At 44.7% G+C, this 15,705-nt stretch overlaps 1 protein-coding gene across 1 annotated transcript in view; it reads right to left on the reverse strand.

Annotated features, from left to right (window-relative positions):
* Window positions 1-6: 6 nt before the first annotated feature.
* LOC102491813 (tyrosine-protein kinase Fer) overlaps window positions 7-15,705 on the reverse strand; it is a gene marked incomplete at its 5' end in the record, with an annotated part of 266,259 nt that continues 250,560 nt past the window's right edge. Inside the window, 3 exon segments of the mRNA XM_006161117.3 lie at window positions 7-1,391; window positions 3,309-3,431; window positions 8,982-9,136. Coding sequence (XP_006161179.2) covers window positions 1,249-1,391; window positions 3,309-3,431; window positions 8,982-9,136 — 421 coding nt within the window.

Here is a 15,705-nt window from a genome sequence, read left to right on the forward strand (position 1 = left end):
CTACACGGAACACCTTCGGCTACTGACCAACATTTCCAGGAAGCAATCTAACGGTCACCGAAGAGGGGAGTGGACATAGGAGGGCTAGCCCGAGGTGGTCTTCTCAGAAACATCACCTGACTTCTGTACCATCTCTCACACCTGCCTCCACTTTGTAGTGTGTGCGTGTGCATGTGCATGTGCACGTGAGCGTGTTAGGAAACTAGAACCGCAGAATTCTGACAGCTCTGGAACCTGGTACAAGCGAAGGAAGTTCATTCTGGGCTGTCTTCTCTAAAAGATACTTAGCCAGAAGAACGCTGTCCCTTCTGTGGACTTGTGCTTTGCGGTTTCTCTACCTAAATGCGTTTGTTGCTTCTGTGAGCTCCTGAGACATTTCCTGGGGCCATTCTGAGGCGTCAGTGAACAGGGCAGATGTGCGTGTGCGTTTACAAAGGCCTGGCTCTGATGGGCTGGCGTCCTCCTTCCCTTCCCTGGCCTGCTTTGATGGCCACTCTCCTGGCTCGTTTCCCCAGACCACCCTCCTGCTCGCCTGCCTCCTGCCATCACAGTCTCTCCAGTAACTTCTGAAACAGCCATCTCCCCTCTCCTGGCACGCTACTGGAGGCAGGCCACTTCCTGCAGCATTCTGTGATACCCAGACAGAAGCGGTGGGGGGAAGGACAAATGTACAGCTCGTGCCGGAGCACGGGGATCCTGGCACGCTCTAATTTCCGGCAAGAAAGAAAAGAAAATCCCTGGGGGGGAGGGGGACAGTGGTCAAAAAACTCCCAATGTAAAACTGTATTTACAAATACAATCTTGCCTTGGCAGAGGAGAAGCCAGCTGGGAGGGGACAGGGGCCTGGGACACAGCATTGCAGTGCAGCTTCTCCACCACCGAGCAGGGCCTGGGGCCGCGGACAGCGGCCCATGGGCTGGGCCTGGCCTAGAGAACCTTTAGCGACAACAATGGGCTGGGTGTGAAGGAGACAGATCGTCCATCCCTCACACAGAGCCTGTGCTTTTCTATTTACAAAGGCCTGACTTGGCAGGATGGCTATCGTTAGCTAATCAAGCCCTTAACAGGACTTCTGACATTTTTTAAAAAGTGGAACATATTTTAAAAAAAACCAAAAAACCCAGTTAATAAAAAAATAACCTTAGAAGATGGTTGCAGGTAATGCAGTGTAAACTCTTTGTTAGTGAGAACAACAGCTGTCTCTGCTGGAGGACAGAGTCCAGGGGCCGACTGGGCACTGTACGGTCACTATGTGATTTTCTTCTTGATGACACTGAGCTCTTTCTGAAGTTCACTGAACTTAGGGCGGTTTTCAGGCTTATAGTCCCAACACTTCATCATGAGTTTGGCGATATCCTCTGGACACTGCTGAGGAGCTGACATCCGGTAGCCTGAAGAGCCAAGAGAAGGGCAGAGAATTCAGAGTGAAATAGCGTAAGTGCTCACGCGGGCACGACACGGCTTGTACATCACTGTACATGAGGTTGTAGGTGTAAGAGAAACCAAAACCCCACCTCAGGACGCCGACGGCTTCTCCCACGGGCGATGGAGAGTCCGCCCTGCAGGGCCACAGACTCACCTTCTAGTTCAAGGAACATGTATCTTGTTTGTTCTTTTGTCAGAAAGTCAGACGTGGGCTGTGCCACATAACAGATGCATATTCCAGCTTTTCTAAAAGTGTTTGCTTTTAGAGTTAGATGCTGTCGACAAAGTTTTTAAAAGTCACCTCTACAGTCTATGTGTTTGGAGATCCTGAGAGGATGAAGAGTTTATAAACGCAAACTTAACAGCAAAATAAAAATGCAGAGCTGTTTACAGTCTCTTGTTGCACAGGGTCCCAAGCAGCAGGTTGGGTGATGCACACCTGCCTGTGTGTGTGTGTGTGTGTGTGTGCGTGTGTGTGTGCATGACTCAGAAGGCAAGGTGTGTGTGAGGGAGGGGCAAGGTGGAAGAAGTCGTCGATGGACAATGTCTTGAGCCTAGCCCATAACCAAGCCTGTCTCGGGACCTGAGGCTAGGGTACTGGCATTTCATGGAGAGTGTCTTTGTTAAAAGTGACAAAGACAGGCGACGCATCGCCACCCCCCCAATTATTTCAATCTCTGATCTGGAAATACCACAGGATTCTTAAAGTTTTACAAAGTTCTCACAAGCTTCTTCCTGAAAACAGACTACATTTCAATTTGCAATATTATTGAGAGTTTTGTTTTTCTTTTAAAAATTTGCTGGAGGTGGGACCAACAGTTGGCGTAATGGCTATGTCACCAGACTCCCATGTAGTTGATCATGGTTCAAGTCTCGGACCCGGTGGCTGAAACTCATGCCGGGCACATGTGCGTGCATGCCCAAGATCCCTAGAGGAGAATGGAGGAGAAGGGACTGTGGCATGGCCATTCCCTCGGGGGGCGATATCTAGCTTTCTGTCTGTGTCTTTCTGGTGAGTGCACGCACCCTACAGCAAAAACCTCTCTAAAAAAAAGTTTGCTAGAGGGTGCATGAGCTTGGCAGAGACATAGACAGAGACAGAGAGAGAGAAAGAAAGAAGTGAAGTGAGAAGGTATTCCCCCCCATAGAGGATGGCCATGCTAGGATCCCTTCTCTGTTTCTCACCCTCCTCAGGATTTTGGGGGTACACACATACACCAGCATGTTTTTCAAGATGCCAGAACTGAGAGTCGAACCCCAGTGTAGGCTATGTGGGATCCAACTGGCTTAACCACTACAGCACTGGCTGGCCTGAAAGGGTTTATCTGGCATTCATTAGAAAAAGAAAAAAACGAACGAACAAAAAGCTAAGTTTGAAGAACACTACCTTCTTTTTTTTTTGGCCGTAGGATGTGTGTACTTGTAAGAGAGAGAGAGAGGGAGGGAGGGAGGGAGAGAGAAGCGAGAGAGAGACGAGAGACAAGTGCCTGGTCAAATCACTAGGTCTAGGACTCGAACCATGGTCAGCCATGTGGGAGTCTAGCACCTTAAGCACCATGCCACCTGCTGGCCCCGCTCTCTTCCTTGAACATCGTGAATGGCACAACTCTGCAGATGTCATGCCAGACTCGGGGGCTGGGGTTGTGGGGAGGGAGTAGAAATGCGATAAGCTCTCAAATTTTAAAGTGATGGAATCCTTTTAAGTTTTTTTTTTTTTTTTTTTTTTTTTAATTTTGTATAGGACACATGCTCTCTGTAAGTTCAAAAGCAGATCTCATCCACCTCCCATCTCGCCCTGGGCAATCCAGCCAGCAGACACACGACCAGCACTGCCGGCCCCTGGGGCTGGATGTGAACCCCAACAGCCCGCGTCGCTGGCTCACCTCTTTCCACTTGCTCCCGTGCTTGCTGGTTTGTCATTCCGGGGTACGGACAGACCCCTAAGCTGAAGGTCTCCCAGAGGAGGATGCCAAAGCTCCACACGTCACTCTCAGAACTGTATCTCCCTAGAAGGGGAACGACAGTCACAGCCAAGTGAGACCACGTGGACAGGCAGCGACTGCTTCTGGTTCTGTCGTTCTAGATATGAAATGGCCGAGGAACCCACTAGCGACTGAGCCTGTTTCCTTTTCTGCTTTCACATGCCAGGACTGATAATACTACAGTCTTCAGACCGCCAGTTCAACCAAACCCGCTTTAAATTCTCTTCCTTGTCCCCCCTCCACCCCCACCACCACGAGCAAATATTCACCCAGCACGCAAGCCTCCTTTCCCCGAGGCATCAGAATGAGCAGAGTGGCTTATAGAAAGAAGATATAAAGTCAGACACATTGATGCCTGGGAGACTGAATACGCTAGATTCTCGCAATTTTGTCTTGTACTTGCCTCATTTTCTTTCCAGTGAGATTACAAACAAACTTAAAGCAATAAGGAAAGTTTTTTCACTTCAATTTTTTTACTCGTCACTGTTTACAGATATTCTTGCATGCTTAAAGGTCTCATTTTCTCCACTGATCGAAAAGTGTATTTTCCGTAAATGAAACTATGTGTTTTGAATAGAGTGGAAATTAACATAGCTGGCTGATAAAAACAACTTCTTTAAATTGCATGGTGCCTTGTTTTGTCGAAATATCTCGTTGCACCTGTTTTACTGAGCGACGCGAGCTGAGCTCTTAGAAGTGCTTTAGAAGCCTCGTAGAGAAGCACCGGGATAAACAAACCCAAAATGTCTTTTGGAGATGGATGTGAAAGCAAGAAGGGGAAACTGAAAACTCTTGCCCATCGCCAACGGAAGATTTGCATTCCCAGACCTTGCCAACATGTTTGTATTTTTATTTAATTTTATACACAGATGCATAATATCATAACTAAAGTTCATTTAAGGAACTAAAGTTTTCTTAAAAGATTTCATTTTCTATTCCTCTTGTAGCTTCCTGCCTTACCGCTGCCACTCAAGGATGTATTAACACCCCTCCTCTAAAAATGTCCTATTTCTTTAAAATAGGATGGCCTTTTCTCTTTGTTGAAAAAAGTGAAAAGAAACGAGGGCATGCCTGTGCTGATAGCTGCCCTGACGTCAGCGCTGGGGGAGGACTTACCGACCACCAGCCCCAGCTGTGGAACTGGCTCCCGGCCTCGTAGACGTAATTACGTATTCACTACGCTGTTTGCTAGGGAGATGAGTTTTCTTGTCCGAGTATCAACTCTTTTCATGTTTGGCATCTAATAATTTAATACTTTTCATGAAACCCCATTCAGTGGCTATGAGCGCAAGCCAATTCTTTTAGAAAGTGTCAGATATACGAAGTCTAGTATCTGATTTTGTAAGATAACTCCTGAGCAGATGTGCAGCAAGGTGTGTTATGTAGAAGCCAAGATCACATTCCAGAAGTGAAAGCTTATGACCTAACTCTAACCCTGACGTCTGAGACTGCTTTTACCGGACCATGTTGGTGGGCTGGGAGTAACACACAACTGGGCAGCATTCGAACCTCGAAGAACCCTTGAAGGGAACGGGACCGTCGCTCTCATGGAACAAGCCAGGACACGTAGATGTGCAGTATAGAAGCTGACCGAGGTCACACAGCTAAGGACTCACAGGTTTGGAGACCTGGTCCTGACGGGCAGCCCAGCACTCTTCCCCAGAAACCCTGCCGCCTCCCACTTCACAGTAATGAAATGAGTGGATGTAGCCGTCCGAAACACACAGGTGACACATACAAGTTTTTAAATTCCTCGATAAACAGTTTTACCTCTGAGTTGGAGATCAGTATCCTATTTGTCCTTTGGGAACACTGTGCCTTGATAAGAGCTGTGACTGAGAAGGGTTAAATACAGCAGGCAGGCTGAGTATGCTCGCCATTTTGTATTTTTAAAGAAGTGTCTTTATATACACTGAGTTGTAGAAAAAGTCATGATGTAGTTTTTTTCCCCTATGTTTTTCTATGCCAAAACGTGTCATGACTTTTCCAACAACCCAACATAAACCACGTAGGTATATAAATAAACCGTGTGTGTGTGCGTGTGTGTGTGAGTGTGAACAAATGCTGAGCAATCACTGAGGACAGAGTAAGAGTACGAGAGCATGTACCTGCAGGAAGAGGAATGGCGTGGCTAGAGATGGCGGGAGAGGGGCTTCCGTTTTGCTTTATTGTTTTGAAAACCAAGTATACTTACCATTGCTTCAAAAATTACTTAACAACACTAACAACAAAAAAGTCGTGAAAAATAAGTTTACTCTATGGTCCGGGCCTGTTTCAGAGAGGTTCACTGGACTGGAGAATTCCTATGAACCCTGACCCCGTGCCTCATGGGAGGTTCGGGCAGCATTTCTGAGGCCAGAGTGAAAAAGAGTCAGTGCAGAACCAAGGGCCCTTGGAAATGAGGCAAAGTATTACTGCCAGTCACAGAGCTGTATTTATATAAGACACGAACAGAGTATAATAAGGAAGAGGGACTTCCGTAATATTTCTGAGGTATCTTTCATGAGAGACCTTGTTTTAAAATATGCTAGGATTTAGGGCCAATCTTCACTAATTTTGGTCTGTGAGAACTAAAACGACTTCTCAGCGTTGCCATGAGGACTGTAGACTATTCCAGAAATTCCCTCGTGGGAGTGGGTAATAAATACTATGAACCTTTTCCTCATCTATCACTAAAATCTTTCCCTCTCCCTAAACTATTCTACATTTTACAAATTAGTATTAAAGACTACTAAAAATGTCTCTTGCAGCCAATCAAAGATATTCAAACTTGGTCTTATTATTCAGTATGCTTTAGGACTGACTGGCTGTTAGAGGTATCACAAATTAGAACTTTGATTTGTAAATACTTTCATCATCTTGAAATTCAACTAAAATACATTTTGAAAGGCAGAAATTTCCTTGTCATATTGTTTGATAGTAAGAGCGCTTTTAAAGGTTATTAATACAAAGAATCTGAAAGACAGGGTTAAGAACAAAGAACAGAAAGCTAGGATTTACTGGTAAAGTTTTTAGGGACTCTCAGTCCAGTTAAAGCTCCTCCGGTGCTTAAAAATATCTCGCCATCTAAAGAAAACCTCTGTGCAAACACAAATGCTACAATCCCACCTTTTATCCTGAGATTATTCCCCTTAGTAACATAACCCTAGAGTGACAACCACCACCACCCAAGAGAAGAGTCACGCTGGACAATTGTAGGGCTGCCATTTTCTTTAGTCCAGGAATAGGCGAATTGGTTTGTAATCACTAGAAAGTTCATGAAAGCCTCTCTTACGGCACGTGGGAAGACAAGGCAAGGGGGAGGATTACTATCTGTGATGTCTGGGTCAGTTCCATCCAATTTACACACCAATCACATTCAAAAGCTTTATCTGGAAAACATCAGGTGGTTCCTCAAAAGGCTAAACCTAAAATGACCGCGTGGCTCCGAGAATACACTGAGAATAACTAAAAACGGGCGTTCAGTAAACCCTGTACCCAGGGCAGCACTGTTTCCCAGAGCTGAAAGGTGAAAACAGCCCAATGGATATGAACAGACTAGCGAACCAACGAGCCAGTATGTCCGTACAATGGAGTTCTGGACCCAGAAAAGAATGAAGTACTGATCCATGCTGCAGCATGGCTATTCCTCAATGACGGGCTAAGTCAAAGAAGCCAGACACAGGGACCAGCAGTTAGCGTAATGGCTATGTCACTGGACTCCCACGCAGTCGACCACGGTGCGAGTCCCAGACCCGGTGGCTTAAAACTCATGCCGGGCACACGTGCGTGCATGCCCAAGATCCCAAGAGGAGAATGGAGAAGGGATTGCGGCATGGCCATCCCCCCGGGGGGTGATTTCTCGCTTTCTGTCTCTCTGTCTCTCTCTGTCTGTCTGGCGAGTGCATGCGCCCTATAGCAAAATCCTCTCCAAAAAAAAAAAAAAAGAAACCAGACACAAAAAGTCACCCACATTGTATAATTTCATTTATATGAAATATTCAAAAGTGGGAAATCCACAGAAATAAAAAGCAGATTGGTAACTGCTAGGGGCTTGGGAGAAAAAGGCATGTGAGAAAATGCTTAAAATGGGCATAGGGTTTTAGTCAAGGGATTTTTATTTCCCCGTGAGGAGAGAAGGAGAGACAGAGAGACTGCACTCCCAACAGGGTTTTACCACCGTGGCCCTCCCACCCAGACAGGCTCAGCTCATGGACGTAAGCCTGCCTGGAGTACTCAGGGAGGTTTCCAGACGTGACACCGGAACCTTCCATGTGGGTCAGCCTTGAAGGGCTTCATGTTTTTACCTCCGCAACACCATCTAGCCCGAGAAGGTTTAAGCTGCAGCAATGAAAATGCTTTGGCACTAAACAGAGGTACAATTCACAATGCTGTACTGCCACTGAACTGTCCACTTTAAAATGGTTAATTTTTTGTCATAATAAATTCAACTTAAAACATTTTATCTGTTTTTAATTTGGGCAATAAATTAAAGCTTTTAAATGCCTTACAAATTATTTTTCATGATGAAGTAATTTTTGTTTTAAAGCAACAAGAAATCCTTTAATGATATTTTTATTCAAAACATACCACACCCATTCACCAATTCATGGCTCATATGCTGCTTCCCTTAATGAAAATATAGTTTCTCATTTCACTTGGAAAAAGCACACTCTGGTCTATTTTTCCTTCTATATCCTGGTGTTGTTACCATCTTGTTATGGCCCATCTCATCCCAGCCACAGACAATGCCAGCTGTATTTATTTCCAATTACAATGACACATAAAAATTCAACTGAAAAAGATCCCTGCTGTTTTAAAATGTAATTCCCATCTCTCTCTTCCCTCAAGATTTATACAAGTTCCAGAGACTGAGATGCTGAGAAATCATGTTGATTCCAGGGTGAGAAGATTCGACTGACTTAATATTGTAGGATCCTACATAGATGAGGTATTGGACCAATCAGAAGACATTTGAAGGAAATGGTCCAAGTCACAATAACACTTTCACTATGTGTATAATTTATTAAAGTAAAAAATAATATTTTTCGTATGAAAAGAAAATCCCTCTCGGATGCATAATCATATTTAAATGTGCTTATTAATGTAGAGACCAGCAGTTGGCGTAATGGCTATGTCGCTGGATTCCCATGTAGTCGACCGTGGTTTGAGTCCCAGACCTGGTGGCTTAAACTCACGCTAGGTGTGTGTGTGTGCATGCCCACATGCACAAGGGGAATGGAGGAGAAGGGATTGCAGCGTGGCCATCCCCCCTGCGGGGTGATTTCTTGTTTTCTGTCTTTCTGTCTCTGTCTGGTGAGCACATGCGCCCTATGGCAAAAACCTCTCAAACAAAACAAGAACAAAAACAAACATAGCCACCATTTAAGTCTAGCAATCATGCGTGTAGAAACCTCACCACTAATTTCTGTGACTTAAGTCTGCTCATGTCCAGCACAAGTACGACCACGGGGGCCTCATCTCTACTATCCGCAAACCCTCCTCGCTGGGTTCCTGCCCGATAAGGCTGTTTGTGAATGCTTTGTGCTGATGCAGTCCCCTTTCACCACTGAAAAGAGAACGACTGACTCTTACCATAATTTAGAGCTTCTGGTGCTGTCCACTTAATGGGAATCTGCTTTAAGCCCGAAGAGGAATACACTCCACCGTCCTCCTGACGCGACATCCCAAAGTCACTGATTTTCAGAGTATTATTTTCACCTACCAGGCAGTTTCTTGCAGCAAGGTCCCTAGGTTACAATAAGACATAGAAAACACCCATTAAAACAAATTGAAAGCCGCTTTCACGTTTACGACTTCCACACTTTGCATTTTTACATTTGCGATGTATTTATAATGAGGTTAAGAACGCTGTGATTTACCAGTCCTTCCCGTCCTTCCTGTCACAGGTAAAAATCATCCCCGAGAATATTTGCATATGGAACAGGCCACACGCTAGTCTGCTAGGCATTGTGTATATTTCCATTTAAATAGAAAAACACTGATTCTAGGTTAAAGGAGAAAATCACAGAGGAGAAGCCAAGCAGACATGGCGCCATTTCTCCTAGGCGGGCTTTCTGAGAGCGGCACTGCCCGAACTTTCTGTGACCACGCAATGCTCTACCTGTGCTGTCCAGTCAGGCCGCCTGCCCCAGCCCTGCGGCGAGTGTGAGGATGAACTGGAATCCACTTCATACACACGTGCAGTGAGTTTAAGCGGCTGTGTGGCTAGCTGCCCCTGAGCAGCCCTGGACAAGCCCGAGAGCTTCCCAAAGGCTGAAAACGGCCAAGGTGCCAGGGGCAACTCTTTCTTCTGCAGCCGAGACAGGCAAAACCTCACCTGATCCAACCCTTCCTCCTGCCCCAAAACTATATCCCAGCCAAACCCAGCTTCTTTTGTCCCTGAGAGCAGGTAAGTTCCCTAAATGCACCAGGACTGTTCCCACTGCTGGGTCTTTGCCTGGAATGTTCTCTGTTGAGACTTACATAGCTGGATCCTCTTTTTTTGTTTGTTTTTAATTTTGCCAAAGGATGCATGTGCTTGCCAAAGATAGAGAAAGAAAGAGAGAGAGGGGAGAGGAGAGAGAGAGAGAGAGAACCCTCCCATGGGGGATGGTCACATTGCAATCCCTTCTCCTCCATTTCTTCATCCTGTCAGGATTTGTGGCATGTGTATACATGGTGTTTCTCAAGTCACTGAGTCTGAGATTCAAACCACGCAGTCACCCATGTGGGATCTGGGTCTCAACCCCAAGGCCATGGGGCCAGTCAGGCTGGCTCCTTTTTGTTCCTTAAAAAAGAAACAAAAACAACAAAAAGGGGGCGGGGCTAGCCAGTGGCATTGTGGTTATGGTGGCTGGATTCCACATGGCCAACTGCATGGTTGGAGTGCTGAACCCAGCAGCTTGAGAAATTCACACTGTGTGTGTGTGTGTGTGTGTGTGTGTGTGTGTGTGTTTACGCATGCCCCAAATCCCAACAGGATGGAGAAACAGAAGAGAAGGGGTTATAGCATGACCATCCCCCAGGGGGTGCTTCCTCACTTTCCTCCTCTCTTTAGGTTCCCTCCAGGGTGTGCACATCCCCTCTAGCAAAATTTTAAAAATAAATACAATAAAACTCGGGGTATCACTGTGTCTCAATCCTCTTACCTCAGCTCCTCAGCAGCTGAGACTACAGGTGTGCAACAATACACAGCTTTGTAGGCAGGCCAGGAGACAAACCCAAGCCTCCCATGTGGCCTCAGTCTATGCTACCACGGCTGGGTGCTCTTCATTCATTCTTAGCCCAAATTCCCTCTCTTCAGAGAAAGCTTTCCTGATCGTCCTTATCTGATAGGAAAGGCAGCAAAGAACAAAAGGTTCCTACTCTAGTTCTAGTGGAGTATAGTCTATAATTTAAAGACAGTATATGTGTATATATGCATGTGCACATATATGTGTATATTTATGTATGTATGTGTGTACACATATATGAATGCAGAGAATACACACACACACACACAGACTCTGAAAATCACATAAATGCTGAGTGGTGCTGAGCGTTAAGAAAAAAAAAAAGAGTTGTATAAGGGGAAAGAGCTATAAGAGGAACTCCTGCTTTAGACAGGATGGTAGGGAAGGGTGCTGTGGCAATGTATATTTCATTGCAGACCTGAAGTTAGGGAGTGAGCTATGGGGATATCTAGAAGAGCATTCCAGGTAGAAGGAACAGGAGACAGAAGACCCCGAGTTGGTACGTTTGGAATATTCGAGAACATCAAGGAAACTGGTATGGATGGAACAGAATGAATGAGGGAAAACAGTAGATTCAATTAGAATTAGCCAGAACCAGAGATTTGCTGTTTTTTTTTTTTTAAATTTCAGAGGGCATGTGTGCATGCGTGTGTGTGTGTGAGAGAGAGAGAGAGAGAGAGAGAGAGAGAATGAGAGAGAGAGAGAGAGAGAGAAAGAAAACCCATAATGGGGTGTGGTCACATAGCAATCCTTTCTCCTTCATTTGTCCATCCCGTCAGGATTTGGGGCCTGCACACACATATGCTCAGCATATTGTTCAAGCTGCCGGGGCAAGGATTCAAACTGCTGTTGGCCATGTGGCATTCAGCTCCCTGTGCATAGCATTTAACCACCACGCTATGGGGCTGGTCCAGGGCATATGCTTTTCAGGCCATAGTAAGCTCTTTGGATCTCATTCAGAGTAAACTTGGAGGTTATCAGAGAGCTCTGCACACAGGGATGACATAATGACTCATGTTTTGAAGAACCGTATGGCTACTGTGTGGAGAGCAAGCTGACGGAACCAAAGAGACCAGCTAAGACTTCAGAAGTCTGGGTGAGGTGATGACAGCTTAAACTAAGATGAAAGTAGTAGACTTGTTTAGAAACTGTCCAACTAGGGGAGGATGCATCAATATTTTGAACCTAGAATCAATAGGATTTGCTGGCATATTGCACTGTGGAGTGAAGAAGAGTTATTGATGACCCCATGAATTACTGGTTTAAGCAACGTGAAGAGTGGAGCTGATCTTTATTTAAATGGAGAAAGCTGGGAGCAAGACCAGATACAGGTAATGGGGCAAGAGAGAGCCAGTTGCTTCCTACCGTCCATTTCCTCTGCTTCTCTGGTAAAAGAACTATTAGGTTGTCAGGAAAGTCATGATGTGTTTTTCCAAGTTTTTCTATGCAAAAATGTGCAATGGCTTTCCAACAACCCAATATTTTAGCTGAATAGTTTGCCATCCAGCTAAAAATCACTATGCTTCCCAGCCCCTGACCTGTAGCTGGGCATGCCAGAATCTAAGTTCTGATCAAAGACATGAAAAGTAAGAAGAGGTGCCTACAGTTTCTAGGCAGCTTCTTTGAAAGAAAGAGAAGCATCATTATATGCGTCCCTCCTGTCCACTGGAATGTGGCCATGACGGAGAATGTGAGTGACATTGTAGGTGAAGATGGAAGCTGGAAGAGCAGGAAGAATAGGGTCTCTAAGGACTGCAGAGTTGTTGTACATGCTCTGAGTTTGTGCAACTGCTGGATTTTGTTTGTGTGAGAAGAAAGTCCCTACATCATTCAAATGATGCTCTTTCTTAATCCCTTCTCCCTCCTCCTACTGCATATGCTGTCAAAGTTAACCCGGGGTGGGGGTGGACCTGGTTTTGGAGACCCTGAGTTTGAAATGTCCATTACTATCCAAGGAGTGATGCAGAGAAAGCAGTTGGATGTATTAGTCTGGAGGCCGGAAGCCAGGTCTGAGGCTTGTCAGCTTTGGGAAGATATTTGAAGCTATGGGATTAGAAAATGCTTTCACCTGGAGAGTGAGTGTAGCAAGATAAAAGAGAGCACCTAAGGACTAGAATGATGGTTGAAACTATGAGATATGAAAATGTTTTTTCTTAGAGAGTAAATGCAGAGAGATTAAAAAAAGGGGGGGAGGGAAGAAAGGCATTCAAGAACTAAGCCTTAGGATATTCCATTATTAGAGCAGGATAAAAGGAAGAAGACAGAGAAGGGCAGTAATTGAAGCATTAGGTTGTCTGGAAAGCCATGACATGTTTTTCTATGAAAAAATGCCGGGCACATGTTCATGCATGTCTAAAATCTCAGGAGGAGAATGGAGGAGAAGTGACTGCAGCATGATCACCTTCCCTGGGGTATGATTTGTCACTTTCCCTCCCACTGTTTCTGTCTCTCCAATGAGTGCACACTCCCTATGGCAAAAGCCTAAAAAAAAAAAAAATGAAAATGATATCTTTATATTTTAGTAGGGAACTTGGGTGGTAGGACCTAAAGATGATCAGAAAGAAATGTGAAATGTTTGCTAATGTTGGCTTGAGCCATTAGATCCAATTTAACAATGGAGGACCTTAGAAGCAGTGAAGGTTAAAATTAAATTTTTGACTTTCTTTCCAGTTTTTAGATGAAGAAGATCACCCTGAGCTTCCCTTGAAAAGTGAGAATCTCTGGACTGTTGCCAGACAAAGTGCGTGTTCATTCTTTCCCACAGATTAAGAAAGGTAGCTAAGTGAACGAGCCTTTCGGATGACTCTGAGTGCCGAGTTCTATGGATGGCACTGGCCAGAATAAATCCTAGCTCTGTCGCTTGTCATTTGAGTGGCCCTGGTGTAGGAAATTTCATTTTACTCATCTAGAAAACAGATGAGGGTTAAACGAGATGCTTGTAAAGAACCAGCATAAATATGTGGGTCAAAATAAGCCTTCAATATGCTGCTGCTGTCATGGTTTCTGCATTCTGTCCTGGTGCTGCTGCCCCTGCTGTCACCATCACAGCCCTTCTGCTACGGTTACAGGAGGCCCTGGACAAAACAGTTTTCAAAATGAGTCTTTAAGAGTATGCCATGATCACAAAGGAAGAGGCACAGGACCTTAAAGCATATGACCACAAAGAGGCAGGTTTGTAAAATACGCGTCCATAGATGAAGGTGGTGTTATTTACATCTTAAGAATTTCACAAATAAGTTACAAATAATTAGCCAACGCATTATCTTGAATTCCCAGTGGAATAAAAATCTCAAGTCCATCATCTCTGCTGAGACTGAGTTCATTTATTGTATTTGTCTATGAAGATAATGACCTTTGTCTACATTGTAGTTAAGTGGATTTCTCAGTAGATGACGTCCTTCTCATTACTTCGTTGTGTTTCCTCACTGTGCACAAAGTAGGCTCCAGAAGGGTTCTGGTGCTTTTTGCCTGCCTGACCAATTTCAAACCAGGCTGTAAGTTATTTCTTCAATTTGACTTAGGGACTACCCCCCCCCTTCACTCTCTAACCTCTCACAGGATGAGAAAGGAAAACACTGTTCAAAACCTTCCTAAAAGAGTTTTCTGTTTTTCAAGAAATTTTTCTGGAGGATGTATGTGCTCACCAGGGAGAGAGAGAGAAAGACAGGGACGGAGATGGAGAGGGAGAAAGCAGCCTCCAATGGGGATGGTCCCACCGCAGTCCCTTTTCCTCCATTTCTCCATCCTGTGTGGATTTTTGAGGCGTGCATACACACACACACACACACACACACATACACACACACATGCCCAGTGTGTTTCTCAAGCTCCTGGGCCCAGGACTTGAACTGTTCAGTTGGCCATGTGGTATCTGGTTCCATTAACCACTAGGCTATGAGGCCAGCCCCCCAAAAGAATGATTAAACATTAAATCTATTGTTAGTAAATAAATAAAAATAATCTGTTGGAGAATTTTGGAGGTGTTTTGCATATATTTGACTCAGAGAGAATCTATCTCAATTTGGTTAATGTTACATAATTTTTTTTAAAAAAGCTTTTTGAAGAGGATAAGCAATTTAGCACATTTCCTAAGTTTTGGATTTGGACTGTCTTCAAAATCCGCCTTCTGTAGTTCCAGTTGTGGCATGGCTATGTAAGCTCACAGTTCATACCTCTTGGTGATTTTAGTAATATCTCCACATGAACTACCAAGAAAACTAAAGCAAACCACTTCCCCATAGAATTTGGGGTGTAGTAAAAACAGCATGGAAATGAGTTTCCCATTCCCCACCCCTACTCATCTCACAAGCAGCTTTTACTGAAGGTGGGCTCCAGTTAGAGTAACATAAGGCAGGTGGCACCAGTCTTAGTGATTTAAACTCCAACGGGAACCATGTCTTTCTGCCAGAGCAACCAGGAACCGAGGGGAGCCAGGGAGAGTAAGGGAAGCCATGGAGAGGACGACGCCTGAGATTAGGGTCATCAGATTCTTTGTGTGAACCTGTACAAGCCTGAGCCTGAGCCCTGAGCTACAGATACATGGGACAGACCCAGACCTCCTAAGAGAACTGCCCAAGTCTCAAGCTAATCCCTGAATGTCACACACAAGACAGACCCAAACACAAGCTGTGAGGAGAACTGTGACTTCCTAGCCACAGAAGGTAAGACAGAATTTGCGATCTGAAACTAACTAGGTTGAATGTCTAAAGACAACCAAAGACAAAATCTGTAGTCTGAACCTAAACAGACTGTGTGCTAAAACAAAATAATTAACAATCTCCAGAGGAATACAACAGGGCCTCAGAGCCTGCACAATGTAACGCGGCATCCAGGACACAATTCACAATTGCCCAACACACAGAGAATGAAAAACATGTGACCAGCTGGAAAACAATGAACGAATGACAAACACAGGATAAAAAATGTTGAAATTACCAGAAAGAAAACTTTAAGGTGGTTGCTATATACGGTCCTATAAGATGAAAGAAAATACTCTTGACATAAACAGAAATGCAGAATTTATCAGCAGAGAAATAGAAACTGTAAAAAGAGACATTACAAAACTATTAGAGCTTAAAAATAAA

This window comes from Tupaia chinensis, unplaced genomic scaffold (genome assembly GCF_000334495.1).
Source record: "Tupaia chinensis unplaced genomic scaffold, TupChi_1.0 Scaffold138235_1, whole genome shotgun sequence".
Classification (NCBI taxonomy): Eukaryota; Metazoa; Chordata; class Mammalia; order Scandentia; family Tupaiidae; genus Tupaia; species Tupaia belangeri.